Source organism: Pseudorca crassidens, chromosome 11 (assembly GCF_039906515.1).
Source record: "Pseudorca crassidens isolate mPseCra1 chromosome 11, mPseCra1.hap1, whole genome shotgun sequence".
Classification (NCBI taxonomy): Eukaryota; Metazoa; Chordata; class Mammalia; order Artiodactyla; family Delphinidae; genus Pseudorca; species Pseudorca crassidens.
The window spans coordinates 40,350,711-40,376,579 of record NC_090306.1 but is presented as its reverse complement, the minus strand read 5'-3'; the positions used below and the strand labels follow the sequence as shown (position 1 = coordinate 40,376,579).

The following is a 25,869-nucleotide window of genomic DNA, read 5'->3' as shown; positions in this document are numbered from 1 at the left end:
AAGTGCTCACTTTACCTGGCCAAGACAGAATCTACTATTTCCCTCTTACCTACTATGTTTCCCTTCATCCTAAGTCTATTTTCTCTTTATTCATCTAACTGTTCGAGTCATACAAACCAGTCTCTGACTGACTATGGTACAAGGTGAAGTTCTAAAATAGTGATGAAGTTGGCTACAGTCATCATATGAGGGTGGAGAGAAGTTAGGGATTCCAAGTCCCCTAAGTGGAATATCTGGATTTAAAATGCTTAAATGTAATTTCAATGCAAAACAGTGAGTTTTCAGAACACTATGGATTTTTCTGAGATGGAGAAGAGTAAGACATGAAGTGGGATGTCACTACTGTTTACAAGTGTGTCTAAACAATCTTCCTACTACCTTTCCATCAACAACCTACCCCAAGTCCCCCAAAACAAACAACATGTTCACTTAAAGAGATGAGAAAAATTCAAAAGAGCAACCAAATGAAAATAAAAATTCTCTGTGATCCAATTATCCAGACTGCTAACATTTTGGTATATATGCTTTAAGTCTTCTCTGTGTATATGTGTTTTTTAAACAAAACTGAGTCTGTTTTGTTTTTTTAATTGAAGTATAGTTGATGTACAATGTTGTGTTAGTTTCTGGTGTACAGCAAGTGATTCAGTTATACATATATTTATCCTTCCCCCATGCCCTTTCCCCTTTGGTAAACATAAGTTTGTTTTCTATGTCTGTGAGTCTAAGACTGGGTCTGTTACTGATACAATTTTATATACTGCTGCCACAGTATGGTTATATGGTGCCTTTGCACAAATTTAAAGAACACCTTCCTTAAGATTCTTTACTGCCATCTGCTGAAAAACTGTTGTAATAAATACATAATTTCTGGCATGTACCATCTGAAGGGTGCCTCCCCTCCTCCCCACACACAACCACAGGCAGACGAAATGCGCAAATAACATTTCTCTGAAACACATTTTACTTACTGTTAATCTAGCTTCCAGGGTGGCTGGGGGGCTTAAATGTGATGATACGTGTAAAATTATTTAGCAAATAGTATGCCAACAATAAATTATCATCACAATCGTTATTACTAGTAGTAGTCGTTGTAGTGGTGGCACTGGTAACCTTTTTTTTTTAACCTTGCCCACCCGACTAATCATCTACTCTGAGATCTTTCCCACAACTATTCCCAAACTGTCAAGCTTTGATCAATAAAATTTAGCCCACCTCCAAGTTAATGGTCCCGATTAACAAGTGACTCTTACTATTACTCACAACTCATTTTATTAATTTCTGCTCCTAAAAACATTCCCCACAGAAACTGCTCCAAACTTTCACCTTTTGTTAAACACTGAACCTCAATCTTACTATTTTAGAGCTCATCTTCACCTGTATTAGTGTATAGGGACTTTCATCTCTGAAGAAAAAAAAAAGATTACTGAAGGAACTTAAGTTACTCTATTAGAGCTTCCTTAAGTTCCTTTTTCTATATAATAAATCTTCTGTCATTAATCATCTTTCCTTCCCTTGGATATTACCCAGAAGTAGTCACTGTTTTCAGAGTTAACTCCTTCACTTATACACTGGATTCTATTTTGTTCCTTCATAAACTACCCGTTCTTTTGCATCTTCTATCTTTTCCTTTCTACTGAATCTTATACTTAAGTTTAACAATATAAATGCTACTCCAACTAAAAACAATAGAGACAACACTTTTTCTTTGATCCTGTTACTTTCACAAAAGATAGAAACTAGATTTACAATATTTGACAAAGTGATACAAAATTTAATACCTAATACATTTATTATAGTAACTATATCTGATGCTTTTTTTCTCAGTCATTGGCCATCTTTCAAAGATATATATTATTTTCAATTACATCATCAGTACAATTTATAATGGCTAGTCTCCTGCTCATTACGTAAATAACTGCAGCTAAAGCTCAGGATTAGCTTTTATGCTTTCACTGAAATCCCTTTCAGCCAAATTCCTTTTTTCTTTTATCCTAGTGAAAAGCTGTTTGGTTAAACTAAACAAGTTATTCACAGAAGGCTACTAGGTGCAAGTTTCCTGATTCCAACTCCTCTAAGCAAACAATGAAGGTTAAATCACTTTGTACCAAAACTTTTAAAAGCTAAAAACCATTACTTTATTGGTGTAATCTATACTGTGATTATTATTGTCACTTTTCCTACCGTCAAACACTTCCTTAGGCATCATGAAAACAGAAGTGAAGTAAATGAAGCACACTTTTTCTACTACTTTAAGATTTCATTACTTAAAAGCCTGCAACCTATGCAAGGAGGTAATATATTAATAATATATTTTAAATGTTATGATATTTTAATAATTCACCATATGCAAAAGAACAGTTTAAAAGCAAACATCTGTATCTATGAAGCTAAGGTTGTTTTCTTTGTCTTTAAAACATAACTAAAAGGGCTGAAAATAGCACTTCAGTTCAGGTAGTTTCATTTACAGTTTTCTTAATTGCTCAAGTTCTTGGCAGGCTATTTTTCTTTAATGACCAAAAATTATTCCATATCCCTCTTAATAGCCTTCCTGCTGCAAAAAAAAATTTAATTTGACTTAAAACACATGGGATATATATTTTATAAGAAAATTTTAGTTTAAAAGCAAGGTGTGCATTTAAATGTTAATAAATGCACATAAATGATATATCAAAAAGTCTACACTGCAAATGTATTTTAGGTTTAAAAAAAAGCTATATTATTAGTTGTAGAACAATTACCTTTTACTTCAACCCTTGACATCTAGTTGTTTTACATAGATAATATTCTATGGCAAAAGAAATGTCAAAGGTACACATTATTTGTATTTAAAGATTTTAGTAAAAAGCTGCTAAAACTTGGAGGTGGGGGAAGCCCAAACCAACAACCTTGCTGGGAGACTAAACCCAATTTTATTATATCCAGTTGTTAAAGTTCAAAATATAAAAAAAGACAACTACTGGGAATTCCCTGGCGTTCCAGTGGTTAGGACTCCGAGCTTCCACTGCAGGGTGCACGGACTCGACTCCTGGTCAGGGAACTAAGATCCCACAAGCCACGCAGCACGGCCAAAAAAAAAAAAAAAAAAAAAAAAAGACAGCTATTAAAAGAAATTAGTTTATTGCTTTAATATAGGACTAAAAATTACAAATGCAAACTGGACAGCCCAAAATCAGTACTTGTGTTCTTGGAAACTAAATGTTGCTGTTGCTACAGAAATGAATTCTCCACTCTCAGCTCCTTTGCCCCAGTCAGTCCAGATTCAAAGCCACAGATAGGAACGACTGACTGAATGGCTTAGCTACCAGAGGCAATGAGGAAAGAAGCAAGTATCTGGCCTATGGTCCTGCCTCCCAGTAACAATTTATGGGAAATATGTCAACCGAGGAAGGGGGTTCACAAAGGAGGACAGCCAAAACCAACTGCCTTTGGCTTTGCCTCCTTTCCTCCTAATAAGTAATAATATCAATAATATTATAATAAAATATTAATAAAAGTAGTAATATTACTAAAAACTAACAGAGGAAAGGATTTCTGTATTTGCTCTTTGATCCTCTAGCACCAACTCCTACTAACCTACTGTTCTGTGATGCAGTCACATATTTTACATAGCAAAACAGACAACATATTCTCAGGGATCTTGTTTAAATATGCTTTTAAAATGTGAACCCTCTTGGGCTTCCCTGGTGGCGCAGTGGTTGAGAGTCCGCCTGCCGATGCAGGGGACACGGGTTCATGCCCCAGTCTGGGAGGATCCCACATACCGCGAAGCGGCTGGGCCTGTAAGCCATGGCCGCTGAGCCTGCGCGTCCAGAGCCTGTGCTCCACAACGGGAGAGGCCACAGCAGTGAGAGGCCCGCATACAGCGCAAAAAAAAAAAAAAAAAAAAAAAGAAAAAAAAAATGTGAACCCTGCACTAAAAGCTGAATATGGGCTAAAATAATAGTTATTTGAAAAGTAGTATGGAAGTATATTTGCACAGTTTAGGCATTACAATAATGTTACGCTTAATAAACTAAACATAAGCTTGGAGATAAAAATGAATGGTGATGTGTGTATTCGTGTTTTTAATGAGATAAATAAAGCACACAAATAAATTTGAGACTTTGGATACTTGCCTGAATTTCTTGAAAGCTATGGCAGTATACTACCTCACACTGTTCTTGACAAAGCTGCACACAGTGTAAAGTACCTGAACTTCTGTTTGCTCAGGGCTTATTATGTATCTGGCATATTCACACACATCATGTTATTTGAATTCTATGATGGCTCTCTGAAGAGGGCAAAACTATCCCCACTATACTGCTGAGGAAGCAAGCTTTCAAGCTTTCTATAACTTTCTAGAGCCACAGAACTATGTGGCAAGAGCTGCGATTTGAAACCAGATATGTCTAACACTAAAGATCTGATTTTTTTCTACTATACTAGAATACATAATTGTTTACTTGGATAATATGTATACATTCATTACTTGGTAAAAACTGAGGCACTACACTTTTATACACAGTATCTATTATGCTATAAATTTTTTCTGTTTTTAAAATGTTGGCAAATTCTGAAAGCATACTAGGCTTGAGATTAGCATTGGTACATAATTCTCCTTATTTTGTACGCAGTTTCCAAAGAATAAAGAAAGAATCTACAGGCTAGATTCTCACCCCAAGAAATTATTTTCCCAAATATTTTAAGTAACAATGAAAAGTAACAATGAAAAACAATGAAATATTTTAAGTAACAATGAAAAAGTAAAAAATGTTTTAAGTAACAACACAATTTGGCAAATTTGTCTCATGGTATATAACTTTTTGCTTTCAGGTACCATCTTTAAGTAGTCTTTGGTATTCAGTGTTTGGAAGAAGGAAGCAAGGTAAAAAACAAGCAAACAAAAGAAAACAAAAATAAAAAACAAACCAACAAACAATTCTGTCATCAACTGTGGAGGAAATTGGGACTTTTCCTAATAATACTTTTTTATTTACGGCAGGTCAGTAGTTAAGGAACACAAGGAACACATACTCCTCAAACTGTTACCAAAAAGACTATTACATGAAATTAATCTTACATTTATAAAGGCTTATTAGTTGTATTAGCAAAATACCCAATGATTCTAGAGCTTTTACATAAAATACAAATGATTTTATAAATATAAAAATAGCACAGTGATGAACTATTATCTTGATGGTTGAAAAGACACAATGCCAACAAACTAGGTCAGCAAAGAACTGTTGACTACATAATCAATCTAGTTAATCTTCATTCAATGAATGCACTCAACAAATATTAATTAAAAGCCTTTTATGTGCCAGATATTGTACTAATGTGAAAAAACTTCCAGAAGCCAAAGCATCAACCCTCTGAAGGTATCTTCTGGTTTTATGACCACAAAATTCTGACAAAAGATGCTATAAAATGAATTTCATTCTCCTATTCCATGTAACCAATCCTGTTGATCAATCTTATTGATTTCAACTTAAACTGGCAACTTAACTAGAAGCAGGCAGTCATTGATGAAGGCACAGTAGCATGAATTAGGAATTTCCACTCTGGATATCTTACTTGTCAAATATTTTCAAATCACCAAGATGGCAGTTTCATATATCACACTCAACAGGTCTTTAGATACTTCTTTACATTAAATAAAATATATAAAAATGCCATCAGTTTTTGTTAAATATTTCAATTTTTTAAATTTTACTATTAAAAATGCCTACAATATTTTTGAAATTTCAATTACTAGAAGAAATTAAAGATTTACCATAAATTTTCGATGATATTTCTAGACAAAGTAGAAGCACCTTTACTGAGAATACAAATTCTAGTACCTAAAGGTTTTTATAAGTTTTTATTCATTCGTAGCATAGAGTGAGGCTGGTGGTTATTATTATTTTCTATTATTTCCCATGAGACCAACAGTTATTTAAACCTCACCTTGATACAAAAATATTATTCAGACTTGTATAGTAGGAGTAATGAAACCTATGTTAGAATCTTTAGGAGGAACTACAACTGTATAAGGTTCAGTAGGAACCCAGTAATTTGAACCTCAGCATCACCTGAGTAGATTTCAGGGTGGTCAGGGAATATTGAGTTTATTAGTACAAATAATACTCCCTGGTTCCTAGACAGAAGTTTCCCTGTTGGAAATGTTTGTTTAGAATAAATTTGAGATCCTTTACATTTCTTGTTTGACCTTTAATGATGGAATTCTAAATAGAAAAACAACATAGACTATGTTCCTCCCAAAGGGAGAATAATTTTCACCTTTTCAGTAGCAATTATTAACTAGATATCTATGAGGAAAAGCATATTCTAAAAACGTGGCTTTCAAATATCTTTATAGCAGTAGAACCCGTTGTGCAAACAAAATATGACTTAAAACCCCTATACATAAGGCAAAAAGCAGAGATCCTATTGTTGAGGTAAGTTGGAGGGGCTCTCTCAAATTTCTCCTTTATCCCGACACTGCCCATTCAAAGAACACTGTGGCCAAGACACATAGTACTGAAAACAATGAACGTATATTCCTGGCTACCCAGAGGTATTGAGTGCTTTCGCCAACTACATAGAATTTAAAAAGCAGTTCATAGGTGTTTTTTATTACAGGGAATTTTGGGGGTATCCTTTCTTTGAAAAAAAAAAAAGACAAAATATAATCATACATTGTTTATATATTTCAATTATAAACTGATGTAACGTCATGCTGACAACATATTAGTAAGAATAAAGATAAGAATAAGGACCTCTAGTTTCTGCTCATACATATAAAGAGCTTGGAAGTTGTCACTCCCATCCTCAGAACAAGAAAAAAGCTGAACAAAATGAAAATTAACAACTCTTCTTAAAATATCAGAGAACTGAGGTCACAAGGCAAACTCTTTCCCTGAAAACTAGACAGACAGTTGAATACAGAGAAACACAAAAAACTGCTTAAGTCAGTAACTGGTAGGAATACTGAAGCAGGAATTGATGGAGACCCAGTATGGACTATCTTGAAAGGCAAAAAATCCTGAAGGGCCACTCTCTGGGGAAAGCCCACACTTTTGTGAGTTTTATTTCCAGGAACCATAGCAGGTTCTCATGGTGAAGATGAGAACAACTCCCTAGCACTTCCAACAGGGAGAGTGAGAAAGTAACATTTTAAAATATGCCCAGGTTGCTCTTTTCTCCTTAATTAAGGCCTGCTCTCCAGAAAAATTACTTTACCAGAGGCTAATCTGACCAAGGGGAAGAGCAATCAGAAAACTTGAGCCCCTTTAGACTCCCTGTCTCATATAAAGGGAGAAAAATAAAGGCTAAGAAACTCTTCTCAAAGTCATAGCCCCTAGACTCAAATCCACTTAAAAAAAAAAAAGGTGAAATTTAATCATGAGATTATAGAATGCTTCCCCTCCCCAATACCTTATCAGCACATCAACAGTGCTCCGGTAGAGTGACTGTGGATTACAAGGGAGAGAACTGTAAGTAAGTTACAGACTCTACTTTAAAAGGAGAATCTAAGGAAACCCAAACACAAGTGCAAACATTAAACACAGCATAACTCCTTGCTAGATAAACATTAAACTTACACTAAAGGTCTATTTACCTCAGTTCCTATTAACTGATACATGTCCAGCTTTTAACAAAAACTTATAAGGCATGCTAGGTGTTAAAACAAAACAAAACAAAAACCACAGACTTAAGATACAATATAAGCATCAGAGCCAGATTCAGACATGGCAGAGATTTTGGAATTATTATCCTGGGAATTTAAAATGATTATGGTTAATATGCTAAGGCTCTAATGAAAAAAGCTGTAATATGTAAGAAGAGAATGTAAGCAGAGAAATGAAGATACTAAGAATCAAAAGGAAATGCTAGAAATTAAAAAAAAAAAACTAACAAATAAAGGATGCCTTTGATAAAATCATCAGTAGACAGCACATGGCAAAAGAAAGAACTGGTGAGCTTGAAGATATGTCAATAGAAACTTCCCAAACTGAAGAATATAGACAAAAAAGAATGAAAAAAAGGGAAACAGAACATCCAAGAACTGGGAGACAACTACAAGAGATGTAACATATGTGTACTGGGAATGGCAGAAAGAGGAAAGAGAGAAAAAAACAGAAGAAATATTTGAAATAAGAATGGCTGAGAATTTGCCAAAATTAATGACACACCAAACCACAGATCTAGGAAACTCAGAGAACATCAGGTAGGATAAATGTAAAAAACTACACTTACGCATATCATATTCAAACTGCTAAAAACCAAGGACAAAATATCTTGAAAGAAGACAGAGGAAAAAAAAACACCTTACTGATAGAAGAACAAGGATAAGATTATACTGGATGTCTCTTGAGAAACCCTGCAAGCAAAGAGTAGAGTGAAATATTTATAAAGTATTGAAAGCAAAAGACTCACCAACCTAGAATTTTGTGCCCACAAACTGCCTTTCAAAAGTGAAGGAGAAATAAATACTTTCTCAAACAAACAAAAACTGAGTGCATTTGCACAGTAGACCTGCCTACAAGAAATGTTAAAAGAAGTTCTTTAGAGACAAAGAAAGTGGTAGAGGTCAAAAATTCAGCTCTATATAAAGAAAGGAAGGGTGTTAGAGAAGAAACAAATGGAGGTAAAATATTTTATACTTCTTATTCTTAACTGATTATAATAGAGGAATGTTTGTTCAAAATAATAGGAACAGGGCTTCCCTGGTGGCGCAGTGGTTGAGAGTCCACCTGCCAATGCAGGAGACAGGGGCTCGTGCCCCGGTCCAGGAAGATCCCACATGCTGCGGAGCGGCTAGGCCCGTGAGCCATGGCCGCTGAGCCTGCGCGTCCGGAGCCTGTGCTCCACAACGGGAGAGGCCACAACAGTGAGAGGCCCGTGTACCGCAAAAAAAAATAAATAATAAAATAATAATAATAATATTAGGAACAATGTATTTGGTGATTATAGCTTTTGGATAAGTAAAATGAATGAAAGCAATGGCATAACAGACACGAGGAAAGAAGAATACTCTGTTACAAGGTACCTAAAATATCCATGAAGCCATATATTATTGTTTGAAAGTGGACTTAGAGTAGCTGTAAATATATATTTCAAACTCTAGGACAACCATAAAAAATTTTCAAAGAAGTATAATTGGTATGGTAAGAGAGAGGAGAAAATGGAACCATATAAAGTACTCAATTAAAACCAAAAAAGCAGAATAACATGGGCAGATGAAAGAAACAAAAGCAAGTGAAGTAAATAGAAGACATTTACAAATACACGAGACATTAATACAACTGCATCAATAATCACTTTAAATATGACTGGTCTCAGTACACTAATTAAAAGACAAAGACTGGCAGAGTAAATAAAAAACAATGTGTGGTTAAATAAAAAGACAGAGATAGACTAAAAGTAAAGGGAAGGAAAAATATGTACCATGCTAACACTAATCAAAAGAAAGCTGGATTAATTACATTAATTTCAGAAAAAACAGACTTGAGAACAAGGATATTACGAGGGACATTATTCCATAACGGTAAGGAGGTCAATTCTTCACAAAGACAATTCTTAAGGTATGTAATCCTAACACAAGGTGCATCAAAACATGAGGCAAAATCTGATAGAATTGCAAGGAGAAATAGACAAATCCATCGTTATACTTGGAGACTTCCACACACCTCTATCAGTAATTGACAGTTCCAGCAGGCAGAAAATCAGTAAGGATGTAGTTGAATTAAACAGCACCATCAATCAGTTGGATCTAATTGACATTTATATAATACTTCACCCAACAATAGCAGAAAATACATTTTTTTTCATGCTTACATGAACATTCACCAAGATAGACCACATTCTGGGATAGAAAACATACCTGAACAAATTTAAAATAGAAACTGTAAAAAGTATGCTTTAAGATCACAGTGGAATTAAACTAGAAATCTCTAACAAAAAGATAGCTGAAATATCCCCAAATATTTGGAGATCAAACAACAAACTTCTAAAATATTCTAACTAAATGAAAATGAAAATACAACTTATCAAAGTTTGTGGGATATACCTAATGCAGTATACAAAGGGGAAGTTATAGCATTAAATGTATGTATTAGAAAAGACTATCTAAAATCAATAATCTAAGCTTCCATCTTAGGAAACTAGAGAAAGAAGAGCAGTGTAAACTCATAGCAAGCAAATGAAAAGAAAGAATGAAAATCAGAGCAGAAATCAATTAAATGAAAACAGGGAATCAAGAGAGAAAATCAAAACCAAAAGCTGGAAGAGATAAACCTCTAGCCAGCTTAAAAAAGAAAAAATGAGAGAAAACACAAATTACTAATACCAGAAATAAGAGGGGAGCTCTAGCTACTGACCCCACAGATATTAAAAGGATAATAAAGGAATATTATAAATAACTTTATGCCACAAATTTGGTAACTTAGATGAAGTGGATCAATAAAAGACACAATCTGCCAAAACTCACACAAGGATTAGTAGATAACCTGAATAAGTCTGTAATTATTAAAGAAACTGAATCAATAATTAATAACCTTCCAAAAAAAAAACAAAAAACAAAAAAACACACTAGGCCAAGATGGTTTCACTGCTGAATTCTACCAAACATTTAAGGTAGAAATGATACCAATTCTCTATGATGCCTACAAGAAAATGGAAGCAGAGTGAATACTTCCTAATTCATTCTATGAGGCATTACCCTAGTATTAAACTCACACAAAGACAGAAAAACTACAGACTAGTATCCCTCATGAACATAGATGCAAAAATCATCAAGAAAAACATTCACAAATCAAAGCAAACAATGTATAAAAAGAACTATATACTAATGAAGAATGATGCACTTTTTCACTGTGGGCCCCCCTATCCTGCTCTACTCCTTTGCTGAGCCACTGAGGCCAATTGTGAGAGCACTGAATAAATATCTTGAGCAAAGCTGGGAAAAAATTTATTTATTTTATTTATTTATTCCAGGTATGGAAGGCTGGTTCAATATTCAAAAATTAATTGATGTAATCCATCACATCAATAGCCTAAAGAAGAAAAATCATATGATTATACCAAGAGATGTACAAAAAGCATTTGACAAAATCTAACACCCATGGCTTACTAGGAACTTGGCGAACAGCCCAATTAAAAAATGAATTAGGGGCTTCCCTGGTGGCGCACTGGTTGAGAATCTGCCTGCCAATGCAGGGGACACAGGTTCGAGCCCTGGTCTGGGAAGATCCCACATGCCACGGAGCAACTAGGCCCGTGCGCCACAACTACTGAGCCTGTGAGTCTGGAGCCTGTGCTCCACGACAAGAGAGGCCGCGATAGTGAGAGGCCCGCGCACCGTGATGAAGTGTGGTCCCTGCTCGCCGCAACTAGAGAAAGCCCTTGCCCAGAAACGAAGACCCAAAATAGCCAAAAAAAACCATAAAACAAAAAAAAACAAAAAACCGAAAAAAAATGAATTAAATCTAAATAGGCACCCCACCAAAGAAGATATACAGATGGTAAATAAGTATATGAAAAGATGCTCAACATCTTTTGTCCTTAAGGAAATACAAATTAAAACAGATACAGAATGGCTAAAATTGAAAAAACTGACAATATCAAATGCTGACGATGATGTGGAGCAAGAGGAACTCTCATTCATTGCTGGTGGGAATGCAAAATGGCAGAGCCACTTTGGAAAGCAGTATGACGGTACCTTACAATGCTAAACATAGGCTTACCATATGATCAAGCAATTGTAATCCTAAATATTTGCCCAAATTAGTTGAAAAAGTATGTCCACACAAAAACCTGCATACAAATGTTTATAGTGGCTTTATTTATAATTGTCCAAAACCAAAAGCTACCAAAATGTCCTTCTATAGTTGAATGGATAAGCAAACTGGTACATCCAAACAATGGAAGATTATTCAGCAATAAAAATAAGCTATCGAGCCACAAAAGACATGGAGGAACCTTAAACACATATTGCTTAGTGAAAGAAGCCAGTCTGAAAAGGCTACATACTATATGATTCCAACTATATGACACTCTGGAAAAGGAAAAACTATACAGAGATAGTTAAAAAAAAAAAAGAAAAGAAAAGAAAAGAAAGAAAAAATCAATGGTTAGCAGGGTTTAGGAAGGGAGGCAGTAGGGACAAATGAATAGGTGAAGCATAGCAGATTTTCAGGGTGGTAATAGTATTCTGTAAGATAATATAATGGTGGATGCATGATATCATGCATGGTCAAAATCCACAGAAGTTATAACACAAAGAGTGAATCCTAATGGAAACTATGGACTTAGTTAATAATAATGTATAAATACTACTCATCAATCATAACATATGTACCACACGAATTCAAGTGTTAATATTAGGAGAAACTGCACAGGGAAGAGGGAGTATATGAGAACTCTGCATTACTAGGTCAACATTTTTATAAATCTAAAACTGCTCTAAAAATTGTCTATTAAATTTTTTTGAAGAAATAAGATAAATATTACCACTCTTCTATTATTTAACTGTTTATTTTATATTTTATTTTATTTTACTTTATCTTCTTTTTTCTTCCTTCCTTCCCTCCTCCTTCCTCTCTCCCTCTCTCTTTCCCTCCTTCCCTCTCTCCCTCCCTCCTTCTCTCCCTCCCTCCTTTGTTTGTTTCTTTCTTTCTCTCTCTCTCTCCTCTCTCCCTCTCTCTCTCTCGCTCTCGCTCTCTCCCTCCCTCCCTCCCTCTCCCTCTCTCTTTCTTTCTTTCTTTCTTCTACCAATTATTTCTTTCTACTTTTTTCCCTTTTATTCTGAGCTTTTATTCCCAGCTCCACATAATATCAAACGGCGAAAATCTCCCAGAGATCTCCATCTCAACACCAGCACCCAGCTTCACTCAACGACCAGCAACCTACAGTGCTGGACACCCTATGCCAAACAACTAGCGAGACAGGAACACAACCCCACCCATTAGCAGAGAGGCTGCCTAAAATCATAATAAGTCCACAGATACACCCAAATACACCAACAGACGTGGACTTGCCCACCAGAAAGACAAGATCCAGCCTCATCCACCAGAACACAGGCACTAGTCCCCTCCACCAGGAAGCCTACACAACCCACGGAACCAACCTTAGCCACTGGGGACAGACACCAAAAACAACGGGAACTACGAACCTGCAGCCTGCAAAAAGGAGACCCCAAATACAGTAAGATAAGCAAAATGAGAAGACAGAAAAACACACCGCAGATGAAGGAGCAAGATTAAAATCCACCAGACCTAACAAATGAAGAGGAAATAGGCAGTCTACCTGAAAAAGAATTCAGAATAATGATAGTAAAGATGATCCAAAATCTTGGAAATAGAATAGACAAAATGCAAGAAACATTTAACAAGGACCTAGAAGAACTAAAGATGAAACAAGCAACGATGAATAACACAATAAATCAAATTAAAAATACTCTAGATGGGATCAATAGCAGAATAACTGAGGCAGAAGAACGGATAAGTGACCTGGAAGATAAAATAGTGGAAATAACTACTGCAGAGCAGAATAAAGAAAAAAGAATGAAAAGAACTGAGTACAGTCTCAGAGACCTCTGGGACAACATTAAATACACCAACATTCGAATTATAGGGGTTCCAGAGAAGAAGAGAAAAAGAAAGGGACTGAGAAAATATTTGAAGATATTATAGTTGAAAACTTCCCTAATATGGGAAAGGAAATAGTTAATCAACTCCAGGAAGCACAGAGAGTCCCATACAGGATAAATCCAAGGAGAAATATGCCAAGACACATATTAATCAAACTGTCAAAAATTAAATACAAAGAAAACATATTAAAAGCAGCAAGGGAAAAACAACAAATAACACACAAGGGAATCCCCATAAGGTTAACAGCTGATCTTTCAGCAGAAACTCTGCAAGCCAGAAGGGACTGGCAGGACATATTTAAAGTGATGAAGCAGAAAAACCTGCAACCAAAATTACTCTACCCAGCAAGGATCTCATTCAGATTTGATGGAGAAATTAAAACCTTTAGCGACACGCAAAAGCTGAGAGAGTTCAGCACCAGCAAACCAGCTTCACAACAAATACTAAAGGAACTTCTCTAGGCAAGAAACACAAGAGAACGAAAAGACCTACAATAACGAACCCAAAACAATTAAGAAAATGGGAATAGGAACATACATATCGATAATTACCTTAAATGTAAATGGACTAAATGCTCCCACCAAAAGACACAGATTGGCTGAATGGATACAAAAACAAGACCCATCTATATGCTGTCTACAAAAGACCCACTTCAGACCTGGAGACACATACAGACTGAAAGTAAGGGGATGGAAAAAGATATTCCATGCAAATGGAAACCAAAAGAAAGCTGGAGTAGCAATTCTCATATCAGACAAAATAGACTTTAAAATAAAGACTATTAGAAGAGACAAAGAAGGATACTACATAATGATCAAGGGATCGATCCAAGAAGAAGATATAACAATTATAAATATTTATGCACCCAACATAGGAGCACCTCAATACATAAGGCAAATACTAACAGCCATAAAAGGGTTAGTAACACAATCAGAGTAGGGGACTTTAACACCCTACTTTCACCAATGGACAGATCATCCAAAATGCAAATAAATAAGGAAACACAAGCTTTAAATGATACATTAAACAAGATGGACTTAATTGATTTTTATAGGACATTCCAACCAAAAACAACGGAATACAAATTTTTCTCAAGGGCTCATGGAACATTCTCCAGGATAGATCACATCTTGGGTCACAAATCAAGCCCTGGTAAATTTAAGAAAATTGAAATTGTATTAAGTATCTTTTCCGACCACAACGCTACGAGACTATATATGAATTACAGGAAATGATCTGTAAAAAATACATACACATGGAGGCTAAACAATACACTACTTAATAATGAAGTGATCACTGAAGAAATCAAAGAGGAAATCAAAAAATACCTAGAAACAAATGACAATGGAGACACGACGACCCAATAACTATGGGATGCAGCAAAAGCAGTTCTAAGAGGTAAGTTTATAGCAATACAATCTTACCTTAAGAAACAGGAAACATCTCGAATAAACAACCTAACCTTGCACCTAAAGCAATTAGAGAAGAACAAAAAAAACCCAAAGTTAGCAGAAGAAATCATAAAAATCAGATCAGAAATAAATGAAAAAGTAATGAAGGAAACGATAGCAAAGATCAATAACACTAAAAGCTGGTTCTTTGAGAAGATAAACCATTACCCAGACTCATCAAGAAAAGAAGGGAGAAGACTCAAATCAATAGAATTAGAAATGAAAAAGGAGAAGTAACAACTGACACTGCAGAAATACAAAAGATCATGAGTGATTACTACAAGCAACTCTATGCCAATAAAAAGGACAACCTGGAAGAAATGGACAAATTCTTAGAAATGCACAACCTGCCAAGACTGAATCAGGAAGAAATAGAAAATATGAACAGACCAATCACAAGCACTGAAATTGAAACTGTGATTAAAAATCTTCCAACAAACAAAAGCCCAGGAACAGATGGCTTCACAGGCGAATTCTATCAAACATTTAGAGAAGAGCTAACACCTATGCTTCTCACACTCTTCCAACATATAGCAGAGGGAGGAACACTCCCAAACTCCTTCTACGAGGCCACCATCACCTTAATACCAAAACCAGACAAGGATGTAACAAAAAAGGAAAACTGCAGGCCAATATCACTGATAAACACAGATGCAAAAATCCCCAACAAAATACTAGCAAACAGAATCCAACAGCACACTAAAAGGATCATACACCATGATCAAGTGGGGTTTATTCCAGGAATGCAAGGATTCTTCAATATACGCAAATCAGTCAACGTGATACACCATATTAACAAACTGAAGGAGAAAAACCATATGATCACCTCAATAGATGCAGAGAAAGCTTTTGTCAAAATTCAACACCCATTTATGATAAAAACCCTGCAGAAAGTAGGCCTAGAGGGAACTTTCCTCAACATAGTAAGGGCCATATATGATAAACCTGCAGCCAACATCGTCCTCAATGGTGAAAAACTGAAAGCATTTCCACTAAGATCAGGAACAAGACAAGGTTGCCCACTCTCACCACTCTTATTCAACATAGTTTTGGAAGTTTTAGCCACAGCAATCAGAGAAGAAAAGGAAATAAAAGGAATTCAAATCGGAAAAGAAGAAGTAAAGCTGTCACTGTTTGCAGATGACATGATACTATACATAGCGAATCCTAAAGATGCTACCAGAAAACTGCTAAAGCTAATCAATGAATTTGGTAAAGTAGCAGGATAAAAAATTAATGCACAGAAATCTCTGGCATTCCTATACACTAATAATGAAAAATCTGAAAGTGAAATCAAGAAAACACTCCCATTTACCATTGCAACAAAAAGAATAAAATATCTAGGAATAAACCTACCCAAGGAGACAAAAGACCTGTATGCAGAAAATTATAAGACACTGATGAAAGAAATTAAAGATGATACAAATAGATGGAGAGATATACCATGTTCTTGGATTGGAAGAATCAACATTGTGAAAATGACTGTACTACCCAAAGCAATCTACAGATTCAATGCAATCCCTATCAAACTACCACTGGCATTTTTCACAGAACTAGAACAAAAAATTTCACAATTTGTATGGAAACAACAAAGACCCCAAATATCCAAAGCAATCTTGAGAACAAAAAACGGAGCTGGAGGAATCAGGCTCCCTGACTTCAGACTATACTACAAAGCTACAGTAATCAAGACAGTATGGTACCAGCACAAAAACAGAAATATAGATCAATGGAACAGGATAGAAAGCCCAGAGATAAACCCACGCACATATGGTCACCTTATGTTTGATAAAGGAGGCAGGAATGTAGAGTGGAGAAAGGACAGCCTCTTCAATAAGTGGTGCTGGGAAAACTGGACAGCTACATGTAAAAGTATGAGATTAGATCACTCCCTAACACCATACACAAAAATAAGCTCAAAATGGATTAAAGACCTAAATGTAAGGCCAGAAACTATTAAAATCTTAGAGAAAAACATAGGCAAAACACTCTATGACATAAATCACAGCAAGATCTTTTTTGACCCACTTCCTGGAGAAATGGAAATAAAAACAACAATAAACAAATGGGACCTAATGAAACTTCAAAGCTTTTGCACAGCAAAGGAAACCATAAACAAGACCAAAAGACAACCCTCAGAATGGGAGAAAATATTTGCAAATGAAGCAACTGACAAAGGATTACTCTCCAAAATTTATAAGCAGTTCATGCAGCTCAATAACAAAAAAGCAAACAACCCAATCCAAAAATGGGCAGAAGACCTAAATAGACATTTCTCCAAAGAAGATATACAGATTGCCAACAAACACATGAAAGAATGCTCAACATCATTAATCATCAGAGAAATGCAAATCAAAACTACAATGAGATATCATCTCACACCAGTCAGAATGGCCATTATCAAACAATCTAGAAACAATAAATGCTGGAGAGGGTGTGGAGAAAAGGGAACACTCTTGCACTGCTGGTGGGAATGTGAATTGATACAGCCACTATGGAGAATAGTATGGAGGTTCCTTAAAAAACTACAAACAGAACTACCATATGACCCAGCAATCCCACTACTGGGCATATACCCTGAGAGAACCATAATTCAAAAAGAGTCATGTACCACAATGTTCATTGCAGCTCTATTTACAATAGCCAGGACATGGAAACAACCTAAGTGTCCATAAACAAATGAATGGATAAAGAAGATGTGGCACATATATACAATGGAATATTACTGAGCCATAAAAAGAAACGAAATTGAGCTATTTGTAATGAGGTAGATAGACCTAGAGGCTGTCATACAGAGTGAAGTAAGTCAGAAAGAGAAAGACAAATACCGTATGCTAACACATATATATGGAATTTAAGGGGAAAAAAATGTCATGAAGAACCTAGGGGTAAGACAGGAATAAAGACACAGACCTACTAGAGAATCGACTTGAGGATATGGGGCGGGGGAAGGGTAAGCTGTGACAAAGCGAGAGAGTGGCATGGACATATATACACTACCAAACGTAAGGTAGATAGCTAGTGGGAAGCAGTCGCATAGCACAGGGAGATCAGCTCGGTGCTTTGTGACCGCCTGGAGGGTTGGGATAGGGAGGGTGGGAGGGAGGGAGACGCAAGAGGGAAGAGATATGGGAACATATGTATATGTATAACTGATTCACTGTGTTATGAAGCAGAAAATAACACACCATTGTAAAGCAATTATACTCCAATAAAGATGTAAAAAAAAATGGGCAGAAGACATATATAGACATTTCTCTGAAGAAGAAATACAGTTGACTAATAGGCACATGAAAGGATGCTCAATATCACTAATTATTAGAGAAATGGAAGCCAAAACTACAATGAGGTATCACCTCATACCAGTCAGAATGGTCATCATCAAAAAGTCTACAAATAACAAATGCTTGAGAGGGTGTGGAGAAAAAGGAACACCCCTAACTGTTGGTTGGAATGTAAATTGGTGTAGCCACTATGGAGAACAGTACGGAGCTTCCTTAAAAAACTAAAAACTAAACATAGAGTTACCATAAGACCCTGCAATCCCACTCCCTGGCATATATTTGGAGAGAACTCTAATTTGAAAAGATACATGCACTTCAATGTTCATAGCAGAACTATTCACAATAGCCAAAACATGGAAACAACCTAAATGTCCATTGACAGATGAATGGATAAATAAGATGTGGTATATATATATATATTTATTTATTTACATATTTATATATATATATATATATATATATATATATATACACACACACACACACACACACACACATACATACAATGGAATATTACTCAGGCAAAAATGAATGAAGTAATGCCATTTGTAGCAACATGGATGGACCTAAAGATTATCATACTAAGTGTAGTAAGTCAGACAGAGAAAGACAACTAACATACGATATCACCTATATGTGGAATCTAAACAAATTATACTAATGAACTTATTTACAAAACAGAAACAGATTCAACAGACACAGAAAACAAATTTACAGTTACCAAAGTGGGGTAGTGAGGGATAAATTAGGAGCTTGGGATTAACAGATAAACACTACATTAAATAAAATAGATAAATAACAAGGTCCTACTTTATAGCACAGGGAACTATGTTCAGTATCTTGTAATAACCAGTAATGGAAAAAAATCTGAAAAAAACATATATATAATTGAATCACTTTGCTGTATACCAGAAACAAACACAACATTGTAAATGAACTATTTTTCAATTAAAATAAATAAATAAATAAATAAAATGCAGTATCATTCAATTAGTTTGCAAGTACAACAGGCTGTTTAACAGCTCCATTTCAATAGCAATGAAACATTAGCATAATTATGCATGAAATTAAAAAGATGAATTTCATGATTTCAAGAGTATTTCTTCCATCTAGGTCTAAGTATTTTTTAATCTTTCTTTACTCTGACAGTCATTAAAATTAAATCTCAAAATAAACTGAACCTAGTACTGCTTCATCACATTGTATTGAACTAAGATTAAAAAAAAAAATGAAGCCTATTCAATTACATTGCTTTTATTTAAAGTGTGACTAATAATGATGAGTTTTTAGTAAGAGCAAATATGTTATAAACACAATAATATACATTTTAAAGTCATTTATAATGTTTGTGCCATTTTAAATGATTTTTTTTTTTTTTTTTTTTTGGCGGTACGCGGGCCTCTCACTGTTGTGGCCTCTCCCGTTGCGGAGCACAGGCTCCAGATGTGCAGGCTCAGTGGCCATGGCTCACGGACCCAGCCCGCTCTGCGGCATGTGGGATCTTCCCGGACCGGGGCACGAGCCCGTGTCCCCTGCGTTGGCAGGCGGGCTATCAACCACTATGCCACCAGGGAAGCCCTAAATGATACTCTTTTATTTGCTGGTTTGTGCATGTTTTATGATGCATATGTCAAATTAGTATAACAATACATTGTGACATTATAAACAAGTGTACATGCAATGGGGCTACACCCTCACAACATTTTTAGGACAGGGATTAAAAACAAAAAAGAAAGAAGATAAATTTTACCACTCTACTATTATATAACTGTTCTGGAAACATTAGATATTATAATTGGATGAGAGGACAAACTAAGAGGCATAAATACAGAAAACAACCACCAGTTAAAAATACAGTAGAAGTTAAGATCATTTATGGTTAACAAGAAAAAAGAACTATAACTAGCAATAAACTTAATAAAGTTGCAGGATTTATGTGAAGAAAATGTTAAAGCTCTACTGGGGTGAAAAAGACTATAATACCATGGGATGATACTGTTTTCTTATAAGGAAAAAATCAATACTGGAAAAATAGTCACTACCTAAAAACAAACAAAAATACCTATTCACTAAAAGGAATTAAAATGAAAATCCCAACATGCTTTCCCGGGGGAATCTCTGGAAACATTCTAAAGTTCATTTGAAAGGATAAATATCTGTGCAGGTATCAAGTCTGATTTATACATCACTCTAATTTCAAAACCTAACACAGTGCCTGGTGCAAGGTAAGTGCTTGAAACAATAATGAGAAACACTGAAAAAGAAAATTAGGAGGTGGAACTTGCCATCCAACATCAAAACTGAAAGTGACAGTATGATAAGGACAGAGACCACTCGGATAACAAGTGATTCAGAAACAGAAAAAGCATACAGAAATTTAGTACATATTGAGGGTAGCCATTCGAATGCCTAAAGAAAAAATGCACTCATCAATATGTTAGTCATTTGGAAAACAATAGTTAGATTCACAGTTCACTTTATACATGAAACTAAATTACAGATGGATCAAAAAAATATTACAGTGCAGAAGGCAACAAAATGTGTATTTTATGATCTAAGCATTGAGAAGGTCTTTCTAAACATGAAATAAAAACCATTAGTTTTTCTAGTCTGTCCACTGAAAAGTCCTAGAAGCAATAACCAACTTAAAAGCAATGGGTACTCCCTGAAGCCTAGACTAAATATCATTTCCCATTAAAAGACACCAGACGTCCTTGGAGAAACAGTTGATTCCCCATATGGGGCAGGAGATATACAAGTTAAGTCTGGAACATTCCATCTAACAGAGAGCAAGGAAGCTATCAAAGACATATTAAGATCATAACCAGCTTGAAGAGGCCTTCACTGGCCAAAGATGGGACAAGTTGAACACTAAGAAGGATATAATAACTGCAATGCACTGAAATACCTCAAATATGTTTATGTTTATAAGTTCGTTCCCAATGATACTAAAATCAAAAGCAAATTAAAAAATAGAAAACCTAACCTCATAGTCAGCTTTCTGCAGTGTTAGTAAACAACTCATTATTTTGAAAATTGGTAAATAAGAGAAATAATAATCTCTCTAGCCTTTTCTCTAGAAACTATTCTTTAGAGAAATCAGAGTTGATAAAAAGGAAAGTTTTACATTTTATAAACAATAAAATAATGTATCTAGGCCATAATTTTCAATGGCTGTTTACATCACAAAAAGAGACACAAGATAGTACCTATCGCCTGATGGAAGTACACAGTGCCATTTCTAAAACACTCTTCATAAAAATCAAACTGGAATCTGATCAAACATCTGGACCTAACTACTAACTTACAGAAAATTCAAGGTCAGAGTAACATGCTACACAATAGCAGCAAAATCAGACTGTGATGCTCTACAGGACAAATGACCTGCTTTTATCAACAAAAAACTGCGAGGAAAAAAACTGAGAGATGGAGGGGTAATCTACAGATTAAAAGAGACTTAAAAGACTTCAACCAGAGTCAATGTTTGAATCTTGGATTCCAGTTCAAACTCTAAGTAAACAGAAGACAAGCGGAGAAATGTAAACACTGACTGGCTATCTGAAGAACTCATAATATTGAAGAAATTAATGTTATTTTTCTGCAGGGGTATAACTTATGGTTAAAGAGTAGGGTCCTCAATTTTTAGAGATACATGCCTGCAGATTAAAAAAGAAATTACTAATACGTGTGATGTAAGGGTGAATGGCGCATTTCACAACAATATATCAGTGAAGGAAATAATTTTAGTTCTGAATCTGATTGCAACAAGGAAGATTCTTCATTACTATTTTTGATCAGATATTAAAGAAATCAGAGCATAGCTATCTAGGGACAATAGCTACGACATGGATTACTCCACTTGGAACTGAAACTAAAAATGAATAGTTATCCCTTGGTATCCATTGCGGATTGGTTCCAGGTCCCCCTTACATACCAAAATCTGCAGATGCTCAAGTCCTTTATATAAAATGGCAAAGTATTTGCATATAACCTAAGCATATACTCCCATATACTTTAAATCATTTACAGATTACTTATAATACCTAATACAATGCAAATGCTACGTAAATAGCTGTCAGCACACGGCAAATTCAAGTTTTGCTTTTTCAAATTTTCTGGAATTTTGGGGGGAGTATTTTTGATTCATGTTCGGTGGAACCCTCAGATGCAGATATGAAGGGTCAACTGTAATAAAAGCCTTTACTCTCCTCACATCCTTATGCTCTTGGTATCCTAAGCTTCTCATAGTTCCCTGGGCATAACTAGCTCCTTCTATAATTCCCTGCACTTGCTATGCTGACTGGAATTATTTTTGCAAGACAAATTCCTACTCATTCTTTAACAACCAACTCAAAAGAAATGTCTATAGCAAAACTTCTCTAACCACCCTGGCATTATATTAACTGTCCATTATGCTGCCAGTAACGCTGTAAGACTATCTTTGTACAGTACTTATTTAAACTGTAATTTATTTGTTTTTTGGATCTGCTTCCCTAAAAGCTCAGAGTGATCTTTTATCTCTACCTCCTAGCACATGAACCCTTCTAAAAGGGTGCTCAGTAAGTATCTGCAGAATCAAACTGAACTTATTTACCAAACGCAGTATCTAGAAAGACTTTAAAAATTGATAAGGTCTAAGAAGTCTTGTTGAGTCTTTTCCAGAAAAGACTTAAAAAGAAGAGGTAGATCATCAAGTTTTGTAACACTAATTCTACTAGCAAGATGGGAAACTGCTGTGCATTTAGGTTCATTAACACTTCCAGCAAATTTTTTTTTTCTTGAAATACTCTAACACTTCATCTAAAGAAGCTATTCTGAAACTTTTTAGTCAACTAACAGCATTAACTGACTACCTACTCCATCAGCTACTATTTTGCAATGGAAAAACAAAAAACAAAATCTAAAAAAAAAAAGTAAAGAATAGAATTTGACATCAGTGAAAAAAGTTTCAAATTAACTTACAACATAAACTTAAAAAAAAATGGTCAAATTAAATAAATGAAAGAAATAGAACCTAAAGCACTAATTTTAAACAAGTTTTTTGACAGATTTTTACACTATGACCTAGATATGCATACTTATATACACATATAACTGAAAACAATACTTACCCTTACCAACATAATGGAATCTGATATATTTTATTCACTTTTTTACTGAAAAGAAAAACAAGCAAAACCCTCCTGGTAGACTTGCCAAAATGATTTCATGACCCCGCTGCTGGGTTGAGATTTAAAGTTTGATAAACACTGTCCAAAGAAATTTTGCATACTATTAATAATCCCTAGGCTACACAATCCTACAGCCACAATCCTACAACAAAGGACAGCCACAATCCTACAACAAATCTATATATGAAATCTGTCTACATCATAAAAATTATGAATAGCAAATACAATTTTCAAAAGGATGAGGCAATTTCTGCTATAGTTAGGAAAAGTAAAATGGCATCTTTGATATCTAAAAAAATGAAGGATATTATGTCTATTAAGACAAGTGCCTTAGTCCTAGAGCTCTAAAAAAGTGACAAGGCAAAGGTTCTTAGCTGAGTACCGTTACAGGAACTGAGGTTTTAGTTTAAACAATATTATTCTCAAGTTCAATATTATTCACAAGTTTTCCTTTAAGTCTAAGAAAGCCTTGTTTAAGAAATTCAATTCCACTTATTGTTCATCTTAGTTATTAAACTGTGAGATAATATGGTTTTTAAAATTTTCATGGGGTGTCCATCTTAAACTCAAATTTAAGACAAATCATTCTTCAATAAGAGATTATCTTTAAGTTTCTGTTATATAGGAATTCTATGACTACCACTACAAGTCACTTTAAAAAACCTATCTCTTTTCATAGGCAAATATAAAATCAAATTCTTAGCTGATTTTCTTTTGTTAAAAACTAATACTAAAATATTCTCTAATAACTACCATAAGGCAATGAAGCTCTTTCCACCATTTATATAAATTTCTTGGCTTAGGTACCACTGGATCTACATAAATATCACTTCTAACATAAAATATTTTTGCTGAAAAGTTAGTGGTTTCAAAAGAAAATTCTCATGAAACTAGAGATGACAGGAATTTAAATACAAAGGCATTCCAGAATAAAGAGCATTTACATATATCAAATAGAACTGCCATTTACTTTTTACAAGATTGCCACAGACACATGAAGTTGTGCCCAGGTTTTCTCACTGGATCTCCATGTTGACTAGATGCACTGAATGGAGAAGGCTGAGAACTGTTAGGCTGGCTCTGTACTTGAACAGCTGGTGAAGGTGTCATAGGAGTGTTCTGTGAAAAAGCACAACCACACAGTTTGTGAAATGACACTGAAAAACATTCATATCTTATAGCATAGGCTTATGAATTTGATTACATTGATAGTTATGCACTTCCAACATATAAAATTTATATTTGTAATTTTAATGATTACCTTTTAGAAACTCTTTTAAGAGATAACTAATTTTAGAAATATGTTTAGGAAGTCAAATTCATTTCATATGAATTAGAGCAAGACTGCATTGTTGTTACTATCACAGAATATACATTATTTAGAATTAAGATTTTTTAAATTAATAAAATTGGGTAGAAACACAATTATAGATTAAAAAGAGAAATTTATTATAAATTCACCCATTTGATTTACTTACATATATTCTTCACAAAAAAATCAACTGCAAATTATTTCTTCTTTGTATAATATTTCCTTTAAGATTTTAATGAATATAAAACAATATATAGTAAAAAGCAAAGGGAATTTCAGATGTTAAAAATGATATAACCATATAAGTAAAATGTTGTAAATATTACTTTGCAGCAAAAGCTATTTTAACTAACAACTTTAGTCTTTAAAGTTGCTCGGTTATAAGTTTTGATGGATAATACAAGGATTCTAATTGTATGCATAAGTCTTTTTAATATAAGCTACATTTTTTTCTCTTCTATATCCCATCCTTTCTCTCTGAAAAACACATAATAATTATAATGTAGCTTAAAACAATTTGAGGCAATATATTTTCTTTGAAGTTTAATTCAGATTTCACTCATAACATACATACCACAAAGGAAAAAATACTAAATTTCTCACAGAAATGGTAGCACATCATTTTCAAAACATTGTTTAAAGGCAATACATTTAAACTTTGGGAAAATATTAAATATATTTGTTTATTTATAAGGTAATATTGGAAATAGTGGAGCAAAATTAAGTTAAAAATTGCTGAAAACCTCTTACTGAAAGTCATAATAATTTTTTAAAAATAGACAAAACACAACACATAAGGCCACAGCATAAAAATGAATAAATGAAGAGAATAAAATGCCAAAAGAAAAGGTTCTTAGAAATGTGAAGTCATAAGAACTTTTGAGTTCCAAGTTCTAAGAAAAAAAAAAAATCTACTTTGGGATGTGATTGAAGTTATTTCTCTAATAGGGTCCCACTCTTACTATTTTATCATGTTGTTAGTGAGAAAACATATACATGCATGAAAAACATGCATTTTAGGGCAGTACAGGTATCATGGGT

The 25,869-nt window shown here is 34.6% G+C and overlaps 1 protein-coding gene across 2 annotated transcripts in view; it reads right to left on the bottom strand.

Annotated features, from left to right (window-relative positions):
- Window positions 1-25,869, bottom strand: part of ARID2 (AT-rich interaction domain 2) — a 170,628-nt gene that overhangs the window by 17,949 nt on the left and 126,810 nt on the right. For both annotated transcript variants that reach the window (XM_067696284.1, XM_067696285.1), the window contains one exon: window positions 24,487-24,635. In XM_067696284.1, the coding sequence (XP_067552385.1) occupies window positions 24,487-24,635 (149 nt within the window). The remainder of the gene's footprint in view (window positions 1-24,486; window positions 24,636-25,869) is intronic.